Raw genomic sequence first — 27,617 nt, forward strand, 5'->3', positions numbered from 1 at the left:
ATTTTCTTGCTTTCATTAATTTATTTTGAAATTGATTCTTACCGGTACCGGGCTCAGAGCAAACTGATAATCTCTTAGCAATTCCTCCACCTGTGGCGCTCTTTATAGCTCCAATGACAGCTGCCACAAATGATGATTGTGGCTGAATGGACGGCAGCTCCCCATTTGTAGTTTGTGGTGCATTTGAAGTTGTAGGCTGTGGTGGAGTTTTGCCACGACTGTGTTCAGGGCTTGCCTCTACACTGCTTTCACTTTTGCTGTAAGCCTCATTATGAAATATTACATCCTGTAGAATAGAATTATCATTATATGTTGGTTTAATATCAATCACAATTTAAAAAAAAATCTCTCTTTGCACTTCCATCCATGGTATAAAGAAAATGTTATTCAGGTGAAGATAAGAATGCTGATAACCTTGCCATTATGACCACCAAAATTCAAAAACAACAAAAATCAATGCAGGCAGCTTTGCATAAGTAGACAGTGTGCAGTAAAGGGCATGTCAGCTTATAATGCTACCTTGTGTAAGCAAAACTAGTCTGTTTCATTCATTCTTCAACTATGTAGATATCACAGTGTATGCCATGCAAAAAATAACCATCAAGCAACTTTCTTCAGGAAATGTCCCTGTATAAGATACTTCTCTCCCATTGCCTTAATTCACAGGGATAAAATTATTCAAAGCAAGTGTATAACTTGAATAAGAGTTGAATAGTGCTGCTTTTGGTTGGCTTATAATTTTCAAGGCATTATAAGAAACATAATTACAAATGCCGTACTAAACTATGCATTAATGACACTTTAAAAGTAATGAAAGATACTGGCAACAAAATCTTGGCTCTTTTAACAAAATTTTTAAAATAGGTGAGAAGCAGACATGGATAACTTGTAAATGTAATCCATTAATTTAGTTGATTTTTTTTATAAATATTTGTAAAATAACCATATGACACTTATAAAATATCAATTTCACTTTACAAAAATGAAAACAACTAGCATATAACACAACACCAACTATACTGTGGATGCTATAATGTGGCAGTCGACTGCAATTGTAAACAGACGAGAGCTGAGACCACCCGACGGGAAGGGAGTCTGGGTGGTTGGTAATTTGCATGTTCTGTGGATCATAATTGAAACCTCTCATTATGTGATGGAATGTGTCAGTTATTCAATTACAGTATGGTAATATAAGGTTCTGGTGGAATGTAAATAATTTAGGAATAAAGATAATAACTAGTCGAATAATAGAGACCTGGAGTAGTTGACAAGGGCTGTCATAGGAGGATGCCAAGTGGGTGCCAATGGCTCTGCTGCAGATTTGTTTGTGTATCTTATGGGCTGTCTAGAGCAAACATCCTAGCCACCCAAACTCAGTGTCTGGTTCAGTTTCATTGGTGCTATCTACTAAACCCAATGTGCCACCTTCCTGAATGGTATCTTCACCTCTCTGATGGATCCATCCATATTTCTGTCCTCCTTATCAAGTCCACTAACAAGCAACAGCAGTTGCATTTTGGTAGCCATCAATTTTCCCATACCAAAAAAATCACTCCCAAATAGTCTGGCCACCCATGGACTCCATCTGCAATGATGAGAATTTCCATGCCCAATATGCTGAAGGTCTCATTAAGGCCTTCAAGGACAGGCAATATCCCCAAATCAAGTCTATAGACAGATTTCCTACTCCATATCTTCATATGCCACCAATCCTGCTGAAGAGAAAGAATTTCAATACAATTTTAGAGCTTACCTCCAGATCCTTCTCAGAAATGTTGTATGTTGCAACAAGTTGGTCAATGAGAGCTTCCAGACGTGAGCCCAGGCCTAGGAGCTGCACCGCTGCACCTGACACAGCAGCGCCCTGCTGCACCAGCAGCTCCTCACTTCGAGCCCCCAGGCCTCCCAGCCTTGCCTGCAGTGCCATATTCTCCTGCCTGATATAAAACTTCATATTATTAAGGTTTTTCATTAGTTACAGTATTAACTGCTATAACCTAAATCTAAGACTAGCATTCCATTTGTTTTGTTACATTTTCACACATGTAAATGTATAATCTGAGGTAGTCGTGAGCCTGCATAATACTGCAAAGCATCTATCTGTAATGTAACGTACACAATGGAAGCTGAAAAACAACATGGGTTTTCATGAATGCAGTGGCACTACACTAAGAACGCACTTAAAATGTGGACACTTTTCACCATTTGGAATGAATATTTGGTTGACTGTCATGGAGAAATGAAAGTAATTTTATTGTTGGCTTCATTTCTATTTTGATACAAAGCATTGGAGTTGTAACCAAGTGTGAGAGGCTCAGGCTGACAAGAGATCCCATGAATTAAGCCAATGAAAATCCAACAGTAATTATTACATGTGTAACTTGCAGTACAATGCACAAATGCACAACTCATATGATATTTGAAAAAAGTGATCCTTATGTACACTAACTGAATCTGTAACAAAATCAAAACTTGGTTGTCTTACACATGACTGTTTAGAGTGGCTATTATAGTCGTTTTAGAGTTGAAACAGAACATTATTGTTAACAGTAATTTCCTTAACAGTCTAAAGCTGCAATAACTTCTATCTTAAGAGTAATAATGCCATGTCTCTCAAGGCCCCAAAGTGTAAATCTATCCAAGTATTATTTAATTGGATATCTGCTGCCAATCAATGTATATTTGATTCTGATTTTATTTATTTATTAATCCAAGGATCATTTCACAATGATATAGGATTTGTAACTGTAATGCAATGAAAATAAATAGTTCACAATATACATACACATGGAATACTGGTATGAAAATACTTTTTTATGAGGATATGACAAGTGGTAGGCCATTTCCTTGCTGAGGGAACCTTCCTGCCAATTGCCTGAAATGATTTAGGGGAACTGCAGAAACCTAAATCAAGATAGACAGACACAGCAAACTCTGTCCTCTTCAATACGAGATCAATGTCTTAACAACTGTGCTGCCTCATTTGGTTGGTCCCTAACTGTATCATGTTCTTTGATATACACACACAATTTGACGCGTTGTACACGAACAGACTTAAGATGCTTACTAATGTTCCAAAAAGAAAAAAATGGCATCCATTTAAATTTATATGGGAAAGAAATAATGACAAAAGATGCATACAAAAAATAAAACAGATTGATAAGGTGCCGAAACTTGAGTAAAAAATCTCTGGGGCCAAACAGGGCTTCATTGAACCAAAATTTCATTTTTAAATAAACATCAAAAATATGAGGAATGTGGAGATCAGAAAAACAAATTGCAAAGAATAAAAAGGTAGATTGCTAGTTATCATACAAAGGACACACTGAATCACAGGCAGCCACAATCAAAAGATTGCTATACGCTAAGCTTTTGGCCAAAAGGCATTCTTCTGAAGCATAACACAAATTCACACAAGCACAACTCACACACACACACACACACACACACACACAAAACCACCATCTTGGATGCTGAGGCTAGACTGTGTACTGCAACTGTGTGTGATGGCAGAAGCAATCTGTGGGTGGTGGGAGTAATGAGGAGGCTGGTGTGGGTAGGGGCAGGGATAGCAGGATAAGGATGGGGTAAGATGTAGTGCTGCTTGTGAAAGCATGCAGGGATGTTCTGGGAGCAGGGTAGGAATGCTAAAAACAGTCGGGAGATTTGGGAGGGGAGAGGGTGGTAAGTGGAATAGGAGTCTTGTAGAGTTGGCAAGAAAAAGAATAGTATGTGCACTGGTTGAACAGAATATTGCATAGATTGGGAATTGGAGCAGGCAGGGGATAGATAGGTGAGTGACAGACTAGTGAAGGTTAGAGCCAAGGTGTTACGGGAACACAGAATATACTGCAGGGAGAATTCCCACCCGTGATATTCTGAAAAGTTAGTGTTGGTAGGAAGGTAGGGAGGATCCAGAGGTGCAGGCTGTGAGTCAGCCATTGAAGTAAAGCACATGGTGTTGGGCAGCATCTTGAGCAAACTGGGTGGGCCAAATGTTTGTCATGGCCACATAGGACACAGTACAATGGTTGCAGCTTAGTTTGTAAATCACTTGACTGCTTCCATAGGTAGCTCTGCTTTCTATGGGATAGTGCATGCCTGTGACTGGACTGGAGTGGGTGGTGGTGGACAATGTATGGGGAAAGTCTTGCATCTAGGTCTATTGCAGGAATGAGCCATAGGGTAAGGGGTTGGTAGCAGGAATGAAGTAGTGAAGGGCAAGGATGTTGTGTAGGTTCAGTGGGCACTGGAATATTGTTGTGGGTGGGACGGGAAGGATAGTGAGTAGCATATTCTTCATTTCAGGGCACAACACAAAATAGTTGAAACCCTGGCAGAGAATGTGATTTGGTTGTTTCAGTCCTGGTTGGTACTGAATCACATGGGGAATGCTCCTCTGTGGCCAGACAGTGGGTATGTGGGAGGTTGTACGTAACTGGAGAGGCAAGGCACAGGAGACCTCTTCCTGTACAAGGTTTGGAGGGTAATACTGGTCTGTGAAGGCCTCAGTGAGATTCTTGGTATATTTGGAGAGGGACTGCTCATCTCTATGTGCTATTACCATGAGTGGCTAGGCTATATGAAATGGACTTCTTTGAATATGGTTGATCATGGTGACCTCTCACCTGATTCAGATTCACTTATGATATTTTCGTGATCTGGACCAAGGGTGAGGAGACCCTATCCACATTCCCCCGAACCTCATTCACTTCACCTGATCCTGGTGGAAGGTGATTGTAGGATAGGAGTCAGTCAGGCATTGGGAAATGTAGTGTTCAATAGTAGCAAGTCCACTGGCATAGGGATGTTAATGTAGAGGTATGTGGTATCAATATTGATGAGCAGGGCACCATACGGTAAAGTAACAGGAACTGTGGAGAGTCAGTGGAGGAAATGGTTGGTACCGTATATATAGGAGGGTTGATTATATATAACAGGCTGATGGTGTTGCTCGATGAGTGTAGAGATTCTCTCAGTGGGGCATAGTAACTGGCCACAATGAGGCACCATGAACAACTATATTGTCACAAAGAATTACTTCTCTTTTGAAGGCATTACCTATAAACAAAAGCATGATACAGCGATGGGCACCCATAATGCACTGTCCTGTACTAACCTATTCATGGACCATGTAGAGGAATCCTCCCTAACCACACAGAATCTCAAACCTCTCACCTGATTCAGAGTCAGATTGCATTGTTTCCCATAGTTATTGTGATACTTCAAAATTAAGTAAACAACTGCACTTATCTTGATAACTTTAGAGTAAAAAATGTAGTCACAGTTTACATTACGTACATTTAAGGTCATACATTTCTGCATATGAAACATTACTAATATGTCAAAATTATTTTTAATGCTGGAAAGAGACATGTTTCCTTCCAGTGTTGTGCAAATAAATGATATGTATTTGAGAATATCGATGATGAAGTTGGCAGTGACATGCCACACATTAGACTATTGTTGCCTGCTACGCAGAGCTCCCTTATCTTTCTATTTTTAAGATGATGCTCATACAAGCAGAAGATGGGAATGGAAAGACAACTGGATGTCTTCAGCTGATGATGCTGACTGGATTCTTTTTTCAGTTGAGGCTCCCTGACTTCTGGAAACTTTGAAACAGGCATAAGAGAAATCTGAAAGTTAAATTCTTGCTATTTCTGAATGAGCAGCTGGATGAAGCCTAGAAGGACACGTCAGGATTTTCTTTATCGTAGGCTACATTTATTGCTTCAAACGCATTGCCTACACCTTGCAGAGATCACCATCCAACGCTACACCAATGAAGGTGACTCATCTCACTTCAGATTTACCAATGTTTCTTCTGAAGACACCTCAAGCTGAATCATATACTACCTTGTGAAACTGGACAGTTGTGGAAATAATATCTTAGCTTTATTAACTGAATACCATTATTTACACATATACCACATTGAATAAGGTAACATACTAGGTGTCTTACTAAAAGTAAACTCTTAATAGTGGCATTTTTAATGTCACTCAATCACTTGCATCAACTTATCTTATAGTAATAAACACCTTCCCAGATTGAGAATTAGCAAGTAGAGAATTTGTGTGTTGTTTTGTCAGAGTAGCTGATATTAATTTCTCCAAAATATGAAAACTGTCTGGAATCATTCGGCAGAACTCATGGAATTTGTGTTCATGTTCAGAAGTTGAGAGGGCTCATGAGACATTACAATTGAACTATGTTTGACATCTATAGCAAGGTATGGGTTTATCCAGTATTTCTTTCCTTTTTCAGTTCTCTCTGTGATTTAAAAGCTGATAAGCTGCAACAATGTCCTCTTCAGAAGAGTTCATGATTGCAACTTTGGCAGAAATGTGATTTGTGCAGTCTTGTTTTTTGTCATGCTGGTCTAGTAGGAACATGAGTGTCACAAATAAAAAGAGTCACAAGTAAAAGCCTTGCATTGCATGACTTTTATTGCAGCGTGTTTTCTTGAATATCACTTCAGTGGAAACCACACCTAACAGTTTACTGACCTGAATTTCCTATTTGATTAAATAAATAAATAAAATAAAATATGTGTGGGCACACTAAAGGGACGATGCAAATAAAATTATCATAGAATTTATAGAATATGAAGTTGATGGTGAATCACCACAGTGACAGTGATGATGATACAAAGATCAAAAGAGTTAAGAATCTTGATGGACTATTATGATCTTGCTATCTTTTTGAGGAACATACCTGCGCTGCTCACTGATTCTTACTAGGTGCTTGCACTCTTCCTGTGACTGTTGCAAGCCTGCACTCAGTCTGCTAATCTGAAACATGTAAATGAAGTTTTATCACTACTACTACCATGAAGAGAAATTCAATTATATGAACTTGTCTTACAATATCTTCAATCATGTACAGTGTATTTTGTGTAATAGTCCAATGACTGGATATGTGCTTTAGCACAACTTGAGCACCTACATTTCCTTCAAATTATTTTGACCAATCAGCACACTGTTAAATTATTCATCAGTCGGTCCTATGACACCTGCAAAGAAGTATGCTAAGATCTTTCTCAAGGAACATGGGTAATTATCACTAAGAAAGAAAGTAAATGTCCACATCTTCAATACATACAAAATGTATATTCTTATACAGATGCAGTACAGTTGAATGTGCACGAACAGCAATAGTCAAACAGAACAACTCTGATACAGAATTGATGACACATTAGTTACAGAATAATCTGTAATTTGTAAAGTATGTTGCTGAGCATCATTATTAGCAATCGCCCAGAAATCTTAGAGATCATGTGATGGGTATTCAACAATAATTATATACACAATTCTCTCATCACCATCAATAATGTCTGTTTTACATTGACATTTACAAGAAAACTAGTGATAATTTACATTATTTGTGTAACTTAGAATTATCTCTCATTATATATGAAGAAAGAATAACATACATAAATAACTAGGTGGGTAAGCAGGTGCGGTAATTCTAAGATTGTTCCTATGGCAAAAATGTCATAAGATATCATTTTCTTGAAACATTTCAGCTATGTGGAATTAATAGAAACATGATGCAGCATGTAAAACCTATCGTAATGTTTCATTCATTGCTATGTTTCATCCTCGTATCTTTGACATTAGTGTCATTTGTTTCCCAAAGCAGTTAGCATATTTTATTTGCACATTTCAGAATGCAACTGTGTTAACTTTGGGATTTGGTGAAATTGGTCAGATATTCTGAAACATTTCTCTTTAATCTCACAATTTACATAGAATTCATTGGACTGAAGGAACAAATTTAAATATATCATTACACAGATAGTGCTCCACCCAATTATTTTCACAAGCAGGGACTAATCTGTTGGTATTTTGTCTACTTTTGACTTTCAAATAAACCAATGGTAGTGGCCATGTGGTTAGGACACGAGTCTCATATTTAGGAACTGCCCTGTTCAACTGCCTATCACATTATGCTGATTTTCATTCGCATGAATTATCTACATGACTTCAAGAGAATGTAAGGTAATTTTACTGTCCACTTCATTTGACTACCAATCTATATTACTAAGCGGTTACATTCACATTCCATGATATGATGCATTCAAAATACTGTCATCATTTACTCATTAACAGGTTAAAGGTTTAAATATTACAGTTAGAAACTTCGTGTATGTCTTGAGGTAGAGCAATTCGCAATGCACAAATGCCCAGACTATCAGATTCATCCAGTATCTCAGAATGAAAGAGTTTAGTGGAAAACTTTACTTTTAAAAGAATTTTTCTCACTGCCCCCCCCCCCCCCCCCCCACACCCCCCTGCTCTCCCCCCACCCCCTCAACACACACACACACACACACACACACACACACACACACACACACACAACAATGAAAGGAAAAAAGTTTACTGCTTACTACATTTTTGCCCTTCATGCAGTGAAACTACTGCATTTATTTCTCTATTTGTTATCACATTTTACAGATAATATCCATGTATACCACTGAATGTACCAGCAAAATTGTTTCATTGTACGACACATTCTTCAAGAGATATGATGTCATAAACATTGAGATGTTTGAAAAACTAGTTTGTGCTTAAATGGAGTGCAAATTACCCTCACTAGACTCATCCAGTCTTTAATAATGAGAGCATTTAGCAACTAACAACAACTTTAAAAATAATTTCCAATGTTTTCTAAGTGTTTTCTCACATACGTGCTTATGGGAGCTCGTATATTATGTTTTAGCCTTATAAAATAACTGCCCAGTTATTTAAGGGATAACATTTTATTTGTACTCAGATGTGACAAAACAGAAATGAGAGTAAATATTGTAACCATGCTGGCCATTGCAAAGTTCAATTTATGGGTTCACCACTCATTGTGACAAAGTGGATTAGTGATGTCGCCACATCAGTCTCTATTTTCTTGAAAGAGGGTGCTCCTGGTATTTGGGGAACTTGCACTTGGTTTGTCTCTCTGTTCCCATGAGAACTACTGGTGCAGGCAATGGTTGCTCCAGTTCTATTGTCACATTGGCATCCTCTTCTGGTACTGGAAGTGCAATGAAACTGTTTGCCTAAACATCAGCCTCCATGTCAGACTGTGATGTTGTAGGCTGACTAAGAAGTTACCCTATTGGTTGATGCAAGTTTGAGCTCTTCAGCTGAGACTCTCTCTTGTTTGCTGTCCTTTTCAATTCTGAAATTGTGATGTCATCTTGCATGTCTCTGTAGGGTCCTGAGTTTAGTGAAATAAGCAGTGGGTGCATTATATCATTTCTAAGCCACACATGAGATTTTTTTTTTCTTTATGCGTGAACACCCTCTAGCCTCAACATCTGACAGTGTTGGTAGGCTTAAGGTTCCTCACTCTGGTGCCAAGTTGTGAAGTGTGTACATAGCTCAGCATCGATCAGCTGTGCAGATAATGGCATGTTTAATTGAGGTCTGTTCTGACAAAACTCAACAACTATAAAATTTGCAAAAATGAGTTACATGTATGTCTGTGTACTTCTAAATGAGACAGATCCTTTGTTGTTTGCCAAATGTGAGCATCTACCACTTACAGTAGATATTTATTGTTAGTTTTCAATAAAGTAGACCACTACTTCCCAATCAGGGATGCCTCCTGATAGGGTACTTGGTACCACTGAAAAGAAATTGAGAAAACTTGAAACATAACCTTAACATCACATTATTATAAGGTTCTGAGCCACAATGGTACCTGTATGGATAAATAGTTTCATGGACATTGATTGATCAGTTGTAATAAAACCAAGAACCCATTGTGTGAAAAAATTTTGTAAAAAATCTAAAGAGGTTTTTTGATACTTTCATCAGAAGCCCAAGAGTTCAATTATGTAAGTGACTCTTGTATGGCATCTATTTTAGGAAAGTGACATTGGTAAAAGTTCTACATGCCCAGAACTCTGTGAAGCTCATTGTAAGTTGTGGCGTTGTACTGTTTCAACTCACTTGGGCAATGGTGACAGGTCTGCAGTGGAGATGTAGTATCCCAGGAATTTAACCTCATGTTTTCCCAATGTACACTTTGTTTTGTTAATAATTGTGCCATATTCTTTCAAAAAAGCTGCCACAGATGTTCAATATGTTGTTCTACTGATGTAGCAAATACTAAAAAGTCCTCTTATAGCAAAATGCGATCAGTAATTCTCAAAGCATCACAAGCAAGAACCACTGCCAAGTTAGGGTGGCATTTCTGAGGCCATCTGTCCATGAGCATCCCCACTCTAAACCAATTTTGCTCCTACAATTCTCCTATTTGTGCTTCTATTTGATGTAATCAGTCTACAAAGAAAATTCCACACAATACACTTGTGGGACCTGTATTGAACATATATAAGGAAGAGCACAAATCATCACAGGTCTTGAAACATGCCACAAATTTCCTGTAATGAGAAGTTGGCTATATGTGCTGTGCCAGAGTCCTGCCATAAGGTCACAAAAGCACATTCTCTCAAAGTAAATTGGCCAAAGAAAGACTGAAAAATATTTTCCACATATGTACCTCACTGTTCATTGCTCCTAAAAAAATAGAGCATATTATTCTCCCACCACTAATAGCACACCACACTCCTGTTTTATCATGCAGGGATTCCTCGTGTATTACATTAGGCTTCACAGAGCTCCAGTAACAGTTATTTTGTGAATTAACATATCCACTTAGGGGGAACTGTGGAGATCTGAAAAGAAAGTCAGATGAGGATCAATTTCCCCGTCACACACCCTATTCAGAATCCATTCACCAAACTAATCTTTTTGCAGAGTCAACTGGTTTAAGTTCTTGCACTGCAATTATTTTGTAGGGTTCTAACTTTAGTAACATTGTAGTCATCTGAACAGAGTCACAGGAGATTCCGATTTGCTGAGAAATATGCTGATCTGATTTTCTGGGAGACCTTCTGAGAACATATTCAATGTTATCTGGAGTTTCTTCTGTGAGTACTGTATGTGGTTGTCTATGGTTCCTGTCAAGAACACTTCCCATTTCAGGAAATTCATTTATCTGTCAATGACTCATACTCTGATCAGCTACTTGAAGATCAGGAAATTCCTCTTAAAATGATCTTATGGCACACGCTGGTTCGGTACACATGTAGAAATCATTCATGCACTCTTTGGCGACTAGAATACTTCTATTTCACCATTTCAATTGAAACACTTTCATCCAATACACTATATTCTGTCACCTAACAAACACATGCTACCTGTGCAATGATTCTACACCAAGGCCTCACAGCAGAGGTGAAATATACTCCCTGCTGGCTTCTGGTGGGGCACTAAAATGCCCACCAGGTAGTTGCATTAGGGATTGATCACCCTGTACTACCCATCCAATACATATTGCCCATAGAGGTCACAAAGAAATGGCCATACTAATCACAGCATGCACAGAGGCATTTAAGCAATCATTCTTTCCACTATCCATGTATTAATGGAGCAAGAAAAAGTCCTATTTACTAGTACAAAGCGAAGTACCATCTGCCTTGTGCTTCACAGTGGTTTGCAAAGCATAGACATAGAATGTAGCCACTGATGAGAACTTTAAATGAAAATACCAGTAATAATAATGAGCGTATGGCATTGGTGCCCGGGAGACCATTCGCGGGGTGGTTCAGATGCCGCTCCACAAGTTCTTTAATGCCACTATGGTGACTCTCAAGTGAATGAGGATGAAATGATGATGAAATACACACAACACTCAGTCATCTTTAGGCAGAGAAAATTCCTGACCCTGCCGGGAATCCAACCCGGAACACCGTGCGTGGGTAGCGAGAACGCTACCGCAAGACCACGAGCTGCGGACAGAATTCCAATGATTGATCTACTGAAAATATTAACAGTTCACGCAGCATGTATAATTTAGCATAATGTGTACCACATACTGTTTCAACAACACTGCATGGCTCATTGTTACAGCTTTTGCAGCCATAATATTGTACTTCAATTTCTACCATAACACTTTCAGTTCACTTCAACAGACAGTAAGAGTAATTTTTGGTGTTCATAGATAGAATATCTACAGGGGTCACTTTAAATGGCTGACAATACATAAGACATCAATCTGCCATACTCGTTCTCTCGTGAGTTCAAGTGTTTAAACAGCTTTTACTTTAAAGAAACAGCACATGTAATGGGAAAAAGATGGTGGAAATCATTCAAATATGAATGGAGAACACTGCTATGAAATTTTCATTTGTCATGCAGTGATATCAAACTACTCCAACACATGAAAAATACTTCAAAAATATTAAAAGTGTTTGGCTCTAAAAACTGTTAACAATCTTTTTTAAAAAATTTAGCCCACTTTGTTTATATTTCAATTGCTTTTGAAAACTGGCATACAAACACAGTATGTATATATGTATGTATCTGCATAATTTATATCTGTGTTACTTAAGGATCACACACCTCATTTTCTGCTTCACGGAGTGCTTCAGCAAGCGTTGATTTTTCAGCCTGAAGGAATTCTTGAAGCTCCATAGATTCAGCCTCCTGATCTTGTTGTTGTTGCAATAACATCTTTTGTGCTGCCAGGCTCTTGTCCAGATCCTGAAGAAATGGGATGCAGTCAATATTGCTCTTCTTTATTAGAGTCTTACTACAAATTACAATAAGCTTGAAAGGTCTTGAGTCCCCTCATTCCTACCAGTCACCAATTTCTACTAATAAATAATATGTTGGTGTCATTTCAAAATAAATTGATGATAAAGTATGAATTAATTTTCCAGGTTAATGTAAAAGTAGTTAAAAACTCAAACTTTCATATTTAGCTACCCGCATCTGGGAAACAAAGACACATCTACTAATAGCCAAAGACAAACAAGGTGCAATTATTGTACTGCTCGTGAGAGAATTTAATCTCTCAACAAACACATGAATGTACCTCAGAGTCACAAAAGCTCATTTAGAAGAAATATGCCTCCATCACTTTTATGGCTTTCACTTATTTGTTCACACTTTTCTATTAGCCAAACTAACGACATTTACAACCCTTATCAGATAATGGGATTAACACTGAAGCAAAATATAAGTGGGGTGAGATCCAGCTGTATACCTACTTGTATACCACGATGCTCTCCTATTGTGCATTCTGCTGCATATTGATACTTTACTGCATACTGATACTTTACAAAGCCAGTATCAACGTGTTTTCTCCAGACAACCATTTACACAAATTAATAGGCACCTTAAAATTATTGTAGAAGAGACTAAATAATTCTGGATCTAAACTCTGTTAATTAATTACTTGTTCCATTGATCACATTCAAAATGAAGGTTATGAGATCGAATGTGGCAACAGATTGTGTGTGTGTGTGTGTGTGTGTGTGTGTGTGTGTGTGTGTGTGTGTGTCAAACAGTTTCATAGCTGCATATTTCATCTCATTCTGTGCCATATAGATTCTTTAAAGGGCAACACAGATCATTTTTCCTTCTGCTGTTGTGTTTGTGAATATCTCTGTCAATTTCAAACTCAGATGGATTACTGACAGCAAATTTCATGCATGAATTAATGTACTGTGGTGCCGTGGTTAATATTCTCAGCACTTACAGAGACACTCGAGTGAACCCCAAGTATAATTCTAATTACTTTCTTTCTTGCAATGAATACCTTTTGTATAATTATCATCCCATAACACATCAGTGAATAGAAATGTGCAGAATATGCTAACTTCCTGACTTCCATGGCCCCAGAGAGGGCATTTATTCTTATGGCAAAAGCAAACAAATTCATACTCTGATATATGGTTTTTTCACTTTACATTTTCAGCAATATGCACACCAAAGAACGTAGAAGTTCCTACACCGTTTATTATTTATTGTTGGCATACTAGATTAACTGGAGATGGGATATTTTTTACTGTACAAAACTGGATAATTTTTTAAGCTAGCCCATCTGTGCAAACAGGGCTAATTCTGCCTCTTGAGGCAAATAAAAACTTGGGTAATTAAGACAGAGCAAGAACAGTAGTGGGCCAGTGACTAAACCTTGTGGGATTTCCATTGTAATTTCTACCAATGCAGATGATTTTATTCCTTCTTTGTATTACTCAAACAGCTTAGGGAAAATTACTGCATTATGCTACTTAAATGAGAAATAAACAAAGGATGTGCTGAACTACGTATTACATAAAAACTAAAATTCATTAATACAATATTATCATTGACACAATAAAATGTCTTTGATGAGTCACAGAAGACCCAAATGGTGATTTTATCATTTAAATATTTTATTATGTACTCAAGTAAATGTATAAATAGCTGAGTCAGTAGAGTGGCCCTTTTGAAATCCAAACTGTGAGTGGGTAAGTACCTCATTACTACACTCATGGGTGGCAACACTGGAACACATTCCCTTCTCAAAAATTTAAAAAAAGATGTAAGGAGTGATACTGGACAATAGTTATTGACATATATGGAGTCACCCTTCTTGTATAGTGGCCTAACAATGGCATATTTCAATCTGTCCGGGAAAATGGACCTAACATACGGGACAAAACCATAATGCACTACAAGGTGACAATTTTTAGTGCCTTGTTGGAGATATCATCCATCCTATGTTAAAATTGCAATGTAATGAAGTGATTATAACATATTATTTAAATTTAGCTGATGTATGACTTGCAGTGATACAAGAAGAAGTTAACAGTAGGAAACAATAAAGTAAAAGATAATAAATCAATGTAATGTGTATATAAATAGTGTTTGATGAAGATGCTACTTTCTGTGATACTAAACTGTGCCACTGAATCTAAGATTTGACATACACAGCAAGATTCCCATAGTTTTCCTACAATGCAAAATCTGAATCTGTGGTGCCTTGGACACTAGCATGCAAAAAAGGAACATTATAGTGACAGCAATGAAAAGCTTTCAACTTTCCAGCCAGGTGGCAGTTTTAAAACACTATAACTTCTGGCAAAGATGATGAGGATGTAGCGACTCAGGTATGGACGGGTGGGGATATGACGTGGATCCATACGTTAGCCTTCACTATTTTGTTTACACTATGTATGCACAATGTCATGTACCAAACATCCTAACATAAAACAGGACTAGTCCACAGTAAATTGGTAGAGAGTATCGTAGGGTACGAGTCATCAGTTTGAAAATTCATAACTATGACAGAGGCAGCAGATCGCAATAAGGGCTACTTGAAAGCAGCAAATTGTATGCCATGACTTGGTCATGCAGCTATTGCAGTCATTCTGGAGGGAACAGATGCTGTGAAGATGGCTTCTGGTGTGTAACAAGTTGCCCACTAGATGTTGGAGAAACTGTGCTACTGCTGGAACATCTTGTTCAGTGCAATAACATTTTTCTCCAGAAGTGCAAATGCTGCAGGATGATGATGTTGAGGATGATGTCATATCTGGTATTTGTACCGTGGGTAGCACCTGTGGTTCAGTGTGTGCACTGTGGGGCACACAATAAGGTAGCAAAGTGTGCACTGTCCTTGGAACTTGTGTGCGGAAGAGCTGAAACACTGGTGGAAACAGCACAGACATGTGGTGCCTGGTAGGAGATCAGTGTCCACCAGGCAACACGTCGTTATGTCATCTGATACCAGCTGTAGGGAAATGGCTTCTTCAGCAGCATTTGGGCGGAGTCGTGATACGTCAACCAGCTTGGATGGCATTGTGACAAGGTTGTCATGATTGATGATGTTTGGATGCACTTGTGCGAGTTCAAGTTCTTGCCATCACAAGAGGCAAGTGGAAGTTGTGGCGAAGCTAGATGGCTGCCATTACACACTGTCAATTGTTCAAAATAGTAGGGCAAAAAATAGCACCCGAGCACGAACAACTGATTAGAAGGCACAATCGTGAATATGTGTACTGTCCAAACACAATGCGGTCAAAACAAAAGCATCAATAAGAGCACACTGTCTAACTAGTTGGATAGCATGTCTACATCTGGTACTGTACTGACACTTCATACCTGAATTTAAGCCCCATGGAAGAGAAAACATATCAGCTATATACTCCATGTCTAAATAGCCATTTCTTGCACACTGATGGAGGGTGGGTTACTGCAGATGCGCCACGTGGTCAGTACACTACCCAACTGTGTTATTGTTTCAGGTTTCATCACAGTTTGTTGCATTGTACATGAATGTTCTATGCTGTAGCATGGTTTGTAAAACAAGGATGCAGGAAAATCACTGTCAGTTCATGAGAATGCACAGAGGCAGAATATGATTATGCTTGCATTGTCACTGCGCAGTAACCAGTTTGGTACTAAAGTGAGAAAATACGATCTGATGCAGTAGTCATGGGTCACCAATGTGGGAACTCAGGTCCGGTGGGTGCAATAAGATACATAAATCCACACATTAGAGTTCACTACATTATGTATAGTGTTGTGGACTGAAGGTCCTAACATTCACACAGACATACATACAGACTAAAATGGCAGAGGGTATCTACTCAGCACCAATCAGTAGTCAGAGATGATGTGTTGGGGAGTCTCACTGGTTGAATCTCCACAGGTATGACACTCTTCCAAATGTCACAGTATTTTAGCATGACCACTCAGCTGGAAATCCAAGAGCTTTTCCCCAGTAACATATGCCAAGAAAGTCTACAGTTTGTTGATGAATTTTTTAATTGATACGCATTGTAAAATTCCTGGCACATTAAAACTGTATGCTAAACTGAGACTTGAACTTGGGACCGTGTTCGAGTGTACAGCACACAGTTTTAGGAAGTTTCAGTGCACAGCCCACTGCAGAGTGAAAGTTCATTCTAGATAGACAATATCTCCAAAAGCCTTGTAATACCTTTCACAAGATATTTGTGGAGTGAGTCTTCATATTGGTCACTAGCATTCTTCTTGAATAATTATAATTAAGGCAAAATGTTATTCACACTTGGGGGAAGTGAATCATGTCATTGCAAATGAAGCAATTTATTCTCACCAGGGGATTAATCACACAGGGACTCATGCAAACAATATAATATATCTGGGAGGAGGGGGTGGGGGGAGCGGAAAAAATAACAAATGCCTAATATAATATGGGAAAATCGTCGGCATTTAAGACAGCTTCTAGTCCTCTTGGGATGGATAAATACAGATCCTGTATGGTTTTCAATGGAATCTTATATCATTCTTGCTGCAAAATTGTGGTAAGTTCGGATCACAATGATGGATGTGGATAGCAATCAAATACTCTTCTCTCCAAAGTGAACCACAAAGGCTAAGTAATATTGAGAGCTGGTAACTATGGTGGCCAGTGCATATGTGACAATTCATCCTCAGGCTCATAAAACTAGTCCTGGATGAAGCGAGCTGTGTGAACAGCAACCGTATTTCACTCTTGGGATGTAAACTCAGCCAGAAGTTGGAAACAGTGTGAAACAAGACTCATCTGACCAAATTATTTTCTTTCTTTGCTCCGTAGTCCAGGTTTTGACTTCACCACCACCTTCCCCAGCTGTGTGCATCCATAATCACAGACAGTTTTGAAATTCCAACTTTTGCTACAGCTCCCCATTTATGGAGCTCCAATCATTTTGTTTCAGTCCTAATACGGTTGGCGAGTGTGACATTCAGTTCTGCAGTGACTCTTGCACCTGCCATTCTCTTATTTATCATGATTGCCTGTCACAATCACTCGACACACAATTTCATCTGCATTGTGACTTAGCAGATGATGTTTTCCATGTTCCCTGCATGCAATATAAATCTTTAATATAGGATCACTTGAAAAACCAATTACTTCAACCATCTTGGTTATGGAAACATCCACCATACAGGGAGAAACAATTTGCCCATGAATTCACTTAGCTCTGACATAATGCACTTACAACAATACAGAACATTGCTCTGACCACAGATGACACTTGCAACACACTGAGGACATTGCACAGGTGTCATTCATGGTCAAATACAACAGTGCAACCAGCAGGCTTGTCTAGCATTTGCGTTCAAAAGAATGCATTTTTCATGGTGTGTCCATGTCTTTGTCCAACCACTGTAACAACTATTAAAATACACACACAAATATATATTGCCCTTTATTGTCAGTTATTAATAATCATGCGTCATTTTATACTCTAAGTACCACTTCCCTGTTGAATTTACTTAAGTGTTTCTCAAAAATGGCTCTGAGCACTATGAGACTTCACATCTGAGGTCATCAGTCCCCTAGAACTTAGAACTACTTAAACCTAACTAACCTAAGGACATCACCCACATCCATGCCTAGGCAGGATTCGAACCTGTGACCATAGCAGTCGCGCGGTTCCAGACTGAAACACCTAGAACCGCTCAGCCACTCTGGCCGGCAGTGTTTCTCAATCTCTAAAGTCACTGATGACCCCTGCCTATCACTTGCTGCTAATTCATGACTCCATGTAAAACTTACCCTCTGCAAGGTTGTGCATAGTGCTTGAAGCTCTGATATCTCTCGCTGCTGCCTTAGGACTATGTGATCGGATGTTTGCACTCTCATTTCAAGCTCTTGTAAACTATCACTTCCTTCATCCACGTCTGCAACAAAGATGAGAACTCACTTAGAAAACAACAAGCATTGTCTATGAAAGATAAATAATAACTTTCAAAAACAAGGCACTGAGTCACTGATGTGATCTGTTAAATCATCATGCAACAAAAAGCAGCAAATGTCAAGAACACAAATGTTTTTCAGAGTTCTCAAAAGAACTGAGTTCACTATCTTCTTCTTCTTTCTTTTCTCTACAAAGGTGCATGAGAGCATAATCATTAGTGCATACTAACTCCTTCACAGTACTCAGTGGTTTTAATTAAGGTAAGAAATATATATTTTGTTAAGAATGAAAGAAGTTAGGCAGATGTGTAAAGCTTTACCCTGAACTTAATTTCCAAAGTGAACAAATTATTATTACCTAAATTACTTTCTGTAATTTTTCTTTTCTAGCTTCCCTCAGTGCACTTGGATTTTCTTGAAAGAAATCTATCCTCTTTTCTGTATGACGAGATTACACTGATCTTAAATGCTAAATCATTGAATATCAATTATTGTTCTATAAAATACAGCCTTCAAGCAGAAACAATTTTGTTTAAATACTTTCATATACTTGACACCAGACACTTAGTTCTACATTTGTCACTAACAGCTGCACACTTTAAAGTAGATTTTGTAGCAAATTTTTGAAAGTAGCATCAAATTAATTTAGGTACCTGATATTTGATTCTGAACTTCACATACCATACACATAAATGGCATTATGAGACTAAACATGCAGTTATGTTTGATAAGTACAAGGGACAATTTCAACAAGACCAGGTAAACAACTTAAAAAGGGAACTTTCAGCTCGACAGCAGACATTTTTACAAGGGCAAATTCAGGGTCAACATGCTATGTGAAAACAAGCGGATTTTTCCAAATTAAGCCTGTCTTGTCAAACTATTACTAGATGTGTAGATGAAATTGGAAGACAAATTGAAGATAATTTTTAAAAAGTTGCATTTTCTGGCTTTGAATGAATGTGAAGATACGCTGAATATCACCCAAGTGGCAATTTACGGAAGCACTGTCTGCTTTTTTTCTGTATTTGCTATGCCATTCTCTGTATATGTATGTTTACTACTGGAACATTTGCATATGGAATGCTGTGAAATGCACTATCATGCATACTTAAAAGAGAAATTTAGTCAGTCTGCTTTGGAAGAGCTCTATAAAATAAATCTGGACAAGAATAAGTACCCAGCAATCTATAAAAGATACTTTAAAAATGGTTTCATCATCTGGAAACACTTGCATGTGTGAACAGCTTTTTAGTCAGATGAATTACATCAAATCAAAAATGAGAACATAAATAACTAATGTTCATCTGGAAAATTCTTTGCATGTAGCAACAACTTCAGTTGACATCAACACTGACTCACTCAGTTCAGTCAAACAAAACCAGACATCCCACTAACATAGTGTTTCATTAAATTGTATGATAAATTTTCTTTCTTCAGATTTGTTTTATTTTATTTAAAAAATAAATTAATAGTTCTTGCTTATTTTGATTCAGAAAACAAAAATTGGTGATGCTACCCATGGGGGAAGTCCCCTTTCAAAAATTTGGCCTACCTACCAAAAAGGTTCGCCAACCCTGTTTTAGTGCTTTACTTAAAGAGCCGCATTTCATATCCTCACCATTGCTAAAGAATTATTTTAGGCTTGATGAGGGAAACAGAGATATGAAAAAATGAATTTACTTCCCCAAATGACATTACAAGCTTATTAGAAGTGTCACAGTGAATTTCTGTATACTGTCTAAAATGTAAATTTGGAAGAAAACTCAGGTGCTACCGGTTTTTTTTTTTCCATGCCTTCTATCACTGCCACCAATCTTTATGATCTACAGTATGTGATGTGATGTGTGTGTGTGTGTGTGTGTGTGTGTGTGTGTGTGTGTGTGGTGCAAAGAAGTATATACGTGAGTAGTGTATGTAGTTGTTACAACTGTATCAGGTCAGATTTGAACACAAGTCTTTAAAATGTGCTATCACAAAACCCTTGTTCTATTTCCATGTGACATCTCTGTCACAGTACATCATCTGCATGAAAGGTATATTTTCAGCACTTCACAAATGTTTTCACCCCTACCTGGACTCTGGCCATTGAAGGACCACTCCTCCCTCTCCATACATCCAGTAGCTGAGATTATCTTATGTGTGTTAGTGTGGTATGGTGGCTGCACTGGCTATTCAGTGATTTAACAAGTCACCAGCTGATAAGAGTTCACTAGCTGGTAATGGGTGACTTTTCATCAATTTTGACTGAGCATATTCTTTGAGACTCAGTGTCTGAATCCAAAAGATTGATGATTGATATTGTTGCCGAACACAGTACATCAGAAATACATGCAAAAGGATGCGACTGAGTTGTAAGTGGCACAGGAAATGGTGGTGGCTGGGCGCCTTTGTCACATATTGTCTCGGTCCAGAACACTTCACACTGACTGTCTTGTTTTTCCATTACTGCTGAAACCTGGCAGTAATTGTGTCATAATAGCATGGTGAGGCTAAATGTTGCAAGTTGTGTTGGCAACACAGATTGTGATTATGTTAGCAGTTTCTGTCTCACAAATCCCCTCTCCACCATGACCTAAAATATCCCCTAGATCTGCCACCACTCATGTTGCGAACCATTTGTCTTTTGTGCTATTTATGACTCATCCAGTTACATCAAATGTCAATAGGAAGAAAATGGGACAAAGTCAAGCGAGATGTTGAGTAAGAACTTATAAACGAGGTAAACCTTAGAGGAAGAAATGTAAAATTGGGAAATTTTTAGCTCTGACCTTATGGGTTTTTCACAGGGGCAATGAATTTATTGTGTAGAATCATAAAAAATGTAAAATTGGAGAATATAAAATTGAAGTTCCACTGTAGCATTAAAGGTGATCTGGAGGAATTTGGTGCAGCAGTAGCACACACTCATGCAGGGTTTGTGAACATTTTCCAGTGCCTCGACCAATACTTCACTTCCATTACTAACATAACTACCAACACAACAAAAATAAAATTTTATCAAGAACAATCTCTGAGCCAAGGACATTTCATCTCGCCCTTGTATTAGTGGTGAGGTTGTTTGGGGGAGGAGATCAGACAGCAAGGTCATCAGTCTCATCGGATTAGGGAAGGAAGTCGGCTGTGCCCTTTCAAAGGAACCATCCTGGCATTTGCCTGGAGCAATTTAGGGAAATCACAGAAAACCTAAATCAGGATGGCTGGACACAGGATTGAACCATCATCCTCCAGAATGTGAGTCTAGTGTGCTAACAACTGCGCCACCTCACTCGGTGTCCTTGTATTAGCATACACTGCTTTGTCTATGTGCAGCAGGACCAATTCCTTGGAACAGGTGAAATCAAGAAAAATGTTTCCTCAATGGATAATTTTGGCAATGTTTCTGGTTCTGGCATAACCACAAGTGCCAGAACGAAGACGAAAAATGAAAGACCAGAGATGGCGGTGAAACGACATCAGCCAGTGGTGCACTGATTAGTACCGTGCCACACCAGGTGTGACCTGTGCAAAAAGTGAATATAAGTGCCCCTCCTGCCAGCCTATGCCACTCAGATCGGCTTAGTTTTCAGACATTAGTGGACAGTATAGGCACGGTTGTAGACTGGCACTCGCAGATCATTTATCAGTGATGTGTGTCAACTAGCAGGAATATTGTGTATAGGAAGAACTTGGACTTACATTGTATGTAGCCCATCATTTGTGACACCTTAGTAAATACAAGTTAAGTATTGTCAATTTGCTTTATAGAAATAAAACTGCTAATGTTATTTGCCAGAATTGTTATATGGCATTCTGAGAACACAGCATCCCTTAGGCACCCTATACGAGACAAGTGGGTAAGACCCAACAACTGGTGATGAGTATCCACCAACATCTGTGCCTTCTTGATGACCACAAAATTTCGTGTATTTTGTGCATGTGCCTTAATTCTTTCTTGTCTTTACTTTGCAGGGACACTTATTGCTTTAACAGTTCTTTGTTGTATATGCTGATTCATCTTTTCAGGTGTGCATTGGAGAAAATTTCTTTGATTTTGTCATTATTTAGATTGCTTGCCTTATTTATTTGTTACATTTGTGTCTCCCAACATGACCATAACACCTGTCTCACCCTCAGCTCAAGCACCAACACCGCAAGCATTAGATGCCACACAGCTAATGCAGATGTTTCAGGTTATGACGCAGCAAGTATCAGCACTACTCAGCATGGTGCAGCAGCTACTCACCAATGCTACATGCCCAATGGAACAAGCACTGCCTACTACAGCTGCTATACCACCTTTTCAACAGCTTAGGGAACAAGATGAGGAATGACCAGAGTGGTTGTCTCAGTTTGACACCCACGTCATTGCCCACTACATCCCAGGCACTGTGAAAATTCCATATCTACTACCCATGGTAGGAAGCACAGTGTTCAGATTAATTCAAAACCTCTTTCCTAATGCCACTACAAGTGAGCTGCCTTACAACCAAATAATACAGTCCCTAACTAACTCTTATGACCAACAAGTGAACGTGGTAGCAGCAAAATATCTATTCTTTAATTGCAAAGAATGATCAGAACAAACCTATCATGAATGGGTAACAGATTTGCAGGGTATGACAAGGAAATGCAAATTTAAATGTGCTTGCGGTGCTTAACATTCATATGTTGTGTTACATGATGTGATTGTGTACAATGTGCCTGATGTCAAAATCAGAGAACAGATTTTGAAAAAGTTCGATCCATCATTTCTGCAGGTAGTGCTAATATTAGATCAGTAAGATCCCAGTGCCCTCATGCCTCATACATTTGAGCAGCCAGCTATTTTCTGGGTAGAGTCCCTCGTCTGTGAATGTCCCATTCCGCACCGGTGGCATGCGCTAGCCACACTGAGTAAACAACCTTCCATGCCGCATAAGCAGTTTGCTTAACAGGTGACTACGCAGGTGAATAGAATTAAGTCTTGCTCTAAAAATTATTCAGAACACAAATGCCAAGACTGCCCTTCCCGACAAGCTCATTGTTCCACTTGTGGTAGGAAAGGACATGTACAATCTGTATGTTTGCAACGGAACAAGCATAAAAATTTGGCCCACTCACAAAAATCTAATTACAAGGCCCATGTCATTAATGCAGTATATTTCAAGTCTGCAACAGGCACTAGCAAACCTAGCAAGTGTGCAGTTTCTTCAGTGATACGCCCATCAAACAAACTCTTTGTTGATTAACTTATTTGTGGAAAACATGAGAAATTTCATTTGGTCACGGGTGCCTCTGTCACATTGTTTAATCATCACACATATGAACTGTTAGGCTCCCCACAACTGTCTAAAACCAGCATGCAACTAACAGCTTATAATGGACAAGACATTACCATTCTCGGAAATGTACTTTGCCTGCCATGTATTACTTGCATACGCAGAACAGTGACTTTTACAGTGCTACAATCATACAATCATGTGAGTGTGAGAACGTATTTGGTCTTCATTCTTTTGACATGTTTGGCTTTAACACTCAGGACAATGTGTTGTCAGTGTCAGTATTCAATGCAAAAAACAGTGTAGCTAGGTTGCTAAAAGAATTCCCAGAACTCTTTTCTGAAGATTTAGGCAAAGCTAACAATTTTGTTGCACATATTATCCTGAAAGACAATGCTCAGCCGAAATTTTACCAGGCCAGAACTGTTCCCATTGCATTACAGGACAAAGTTGTGGCTAAACTTAAAGAATTGCAAGATAGCAGAGTTATTTGCACCCATGTCAGGCAGTCAATGGGTAAGTCCACTGGTTTTGCTCCCCAGACCTGTCTCCTTCATTTGGACAGACGAGTGCCAAGTAGCTTTTCAAAAACTTAAAGATGCATTACTAAGTGAGCAAGGCTTAGTTCACTTTGATCCTAAACCAGTTATATTGGAAGTTGACGTTTCCTCTTATGGAATCAGTGCAGTGCTTTCACACAGAATTGGTGATAAAGACAGAACTATTGCTTCTGCATGAGAAGTGTTGTCCAAAGCTCAGTGTAACTATTCACAAATTGAAAAAGAGAGACCTTGGCTATTGTGTATGGTGTCACCAAATTCCAGCACTATTTGTATGGCACAATATTCTAATTAGTAACGGATCACAAGCATTTGCAGTCCTTGTTTAATCCTACAAAACCAGTTCCTGTACAAACTGCCCATCAATTGCAAAGATGTCCTTTGTTGTTGCCTCAATATCAGTATGAGATTGTGTATTGTCCGGCAGCTCAACATGGTAATGCTGACATGTTTTCACATCTTCCGATTGACCCTGGCACAGACTTTGACACCTTTACTGCATCTTGTTGTCACACTGATGCTCAGGATTCTGAATTGCTTCAATCCTTTCTGCTAAACTGTAGGAAAATTCACAGACCATGGAAACTGATCCAGATCTGAAAATTTTGCTCAACTTCATTTGCACATCTTGGCCTGTAGCGTGCCGATACTTTGCATGTCAGCATAGCCTCGCCGTACAGAAAGATGTGATTCTTATCCAGAATAACAGTACCCTGTCACGGCTCTTGATGTCTAAAACTTTGCAAAAATAAATGTTGCAGTTACTCCACCAAGTACACTGGGGGATTGTTCATATGAAACAGTTAGCATGTCGACACTGTACTTGGCAGGGTATGGATGCCCAAATAGAACAGATGACGTCACAGTGTCACGCATGTGCAAAAAATTAGTCTGCTCCATCACAAAAATTCTATGCTTGGTCGAAGTCACAATCACCATGGCAATGTATACACATAGACTTTGCAGGACCTTTTTGGAACACTCGCTGGTTGATAGTTGTTGAATCTTATAGCAACTTTCCTTTTGCTGTGCCAATGAACTCAATCACATCACGTAGCACAATTCAGGTATTATCATCGATTTTTTGCCTAGAAGGTTTACTAGGCAACTAGTGCACCATTCCATCTACAAATGGCAAAGCAGAACATTTTGTCAGAACATTCCAGCAGCAGATGGTCAAACTCCACTCCACACACACCAGGGATCAATCATTGCAACTCTTTCTCGCCTCATATAATTCACACCCATGAGAGGGACCATCACTGGTGGAATTGCTTCACGGCCACTGCCATCTGCCATCTGCCATCGGACACTGCTCCACCCTCCTCAGTATCCAGCACTGAAGGAAGGGTGAAGTATCACTTCGTGCCGCATGATATTGTCTTTTACAGGGTTTTTTAGCAGCAGCATATGATGGGCAGGAGGTGAGATCATCCGTCAACTTGGCGCTTGCCAATATCATCTTTCAGGTCCAAATGACTTCCAGCACTGCCATCAAAATCAACTTCGTTTCTGTCATGTACACAATGATCTTTCAGTCTCTCTTCCCACAGATTTGTGGATCCAGAGGACAGCATGGCCACAGCAGCTGCCAGAGGGTGTCACTACAACACTGCGTGATGACCTCATGCAGACTGAGCCTTCACTTCCTCCACCTCCTCTCAGCCTACTGATAAAGCTGGACCCAACCACTCTGCAGCAATCACTGCCTTCTTCATCCGGTTCATGGTAGCAGGAGGTGGACGCGCACCCTTCTGGTTGTTTTCTGGAGGACATTTCCGTCAGAGCATAGACCAGATGGCAGGGTACGGCTGGAAGCTTGACGTCCCCTGCACACACAGCTTCCAGCCCAATGTTCTACATCTACATCTACACTTATACTCCGCAAGCCACCCAATGGTGTGTGGTGGAGGGCACTTTACGTGCCACTGTCATTACCTTACTTTTCTGTTCCAGTCCCGTATGGTTCGCGGGAAGAACGGCTGTCTGAAAGACTCTGCGCGCGCTCGAATCTCTCTAATTTTACATTCGTGATCTCCTCAGGAGGTATAAGTAGGGGGAAGCAATATATTCGATACCTCATCCAGAAGCACACCCTCTCAAAACCTGGCAAGCAAGCTACACCGCAATGCAGAGCGCCTCTCTTGCAGAGTCTGCCACTTGAGTTTGCTAAACATCTCCATAACGCTATCACGGCTACCAAATAACCCTGTGACGAAATGCACCACTCTTCTTTGGATCTTCTCTATCTCCTTCGTCAACCCAATCTGGTACGGATCCCACACTGATGAGCAATACTCAAGTATAGATCGAACAAGTGTTTTGTAAGCCACCTCCTTTGTTAATGGACTACATTTTCTAAGGACTCTCCCAATGAATCTCAACCTGGTACCCACCTTACCAACAATTAATTTTATATGATCATTCCACTTCAAATCATTCCGCAAGCATACTCCCAGATATTTTACAAAAGTAACTGCTACCAGTGTTTGTTCCGCTATCATATAATCATACAATAAAGGATCCTTCTTTCTATGTATTCGCAGTACATTACATCTGTCTGTGTTAAGGGTCAGTTGCCACTCCCTGCACCAAGTGCCTATCCGGTGCAGATCTTCCTGCATTTCGCAGAAATTTTCTAATGCTGCAGCTTCTCTGTATACTACAGGATCATCCGCAAAAAGCCATATGGAACTTCCGACACTATCTACTAGGTCATTAATATATATTGTGAAAAGCAATGGTCCCATAACACTCCCCTGTGTCACGCCAGAGGTTACTTTAACACCTGTAGACGTCTCTCCATTGATAACAACATGCTGTGTTCTGTTTGCTAAAAAGTCTTCAATCCAGTCACACAGCTGGTCTGATATTCCATAGGTTCTTACTTTGTGTATCAGGCGACAGTGTGGAACTGTATCGAACGCCTTCTGGAAGTCAAGGAAAGTGGCATCTACCTGGGAGCCTGTATCTAAAATTTTCTGGGTCTCGTGAACAAATATAGCGAGTTGGGTCTCACACGATCGCTGTTTCCGGAATCCATGTTCATTCCTACAGAGTAGAATCTGGGTTTCCAAAACCAACATGATAGTGTTATATTCCTATTAACTTCCATATTCAGGGATGCTGCAATGGCCTTATGATCACTGATTCCCTGTTCTGCACTTACAGAGTCAAAAAGTTCAGGTCTGTTTGTTATCAGTAGGTCCAAGATGTTATCTCCAAGAGTCGGTTCTCTGTTTAATTGCTCGGGGTAATTTTTGGATAGTGCACTCAGTATGTCACTTGATGCTCTGTCCCTAC

The 27,617-nt window shown here is 39.2% G+C and overlaps 1 protein-coding gene across 8 annotated transcripts in view; it reads right to left on the reverse strand.

The window, feature by feature from the left end:
- The window catches only part of LOC126272094 (ribosome-binding protein 1), a 576,027-nt gene that overhangs the window by 39,439 nt on the left and 508,971 nt on the right, over positions 1-27,617 (reverse strand). For all 8 annotated transcript variants that reach the window (XM_049974703.1, XM_049974718.1, XM_049974735.1 and 5 more), the window contains 5 exons: positions 18,374-18,498; positions 12,415-12,555; positions 6,719-6,795; positions 1,754-1,937; positions 43-286 (listed from right to left, as the gene is read on the reverse strand). In XM_049974703.1, coding sequence (XP_049830660.1) covers positions 43-286; positions 1,754-1,937; positions 6,719-6,795; positions 12,415-12,555; positions 18,374-18,498 — 771 coding nt within the window. The remainder of the gene's footprint in view (positions 1-42; positions 287-1,753; positions 1,938-6,718; positions 6,796-12,414; positions 12,556-18,373; positions 18,499-27,617) is intronic.

The sequence above is a fragment of the Schistocerca gregaria genome, chromosome 1, assembly GCF_023897955.1.
Source record: "Schistocerca gregaria isolate iqSchGreg1 chromosome 1, iqSchGreg1.2, whole genome shotgun sequence".
In the NCBI taxonomy this organism is placed as follows: Eukaryota; Metazoa; Arthropoda; class Insecta; order Orthoptera; family Acrididae; genus Schistocerca; species Schistocerca gregaria.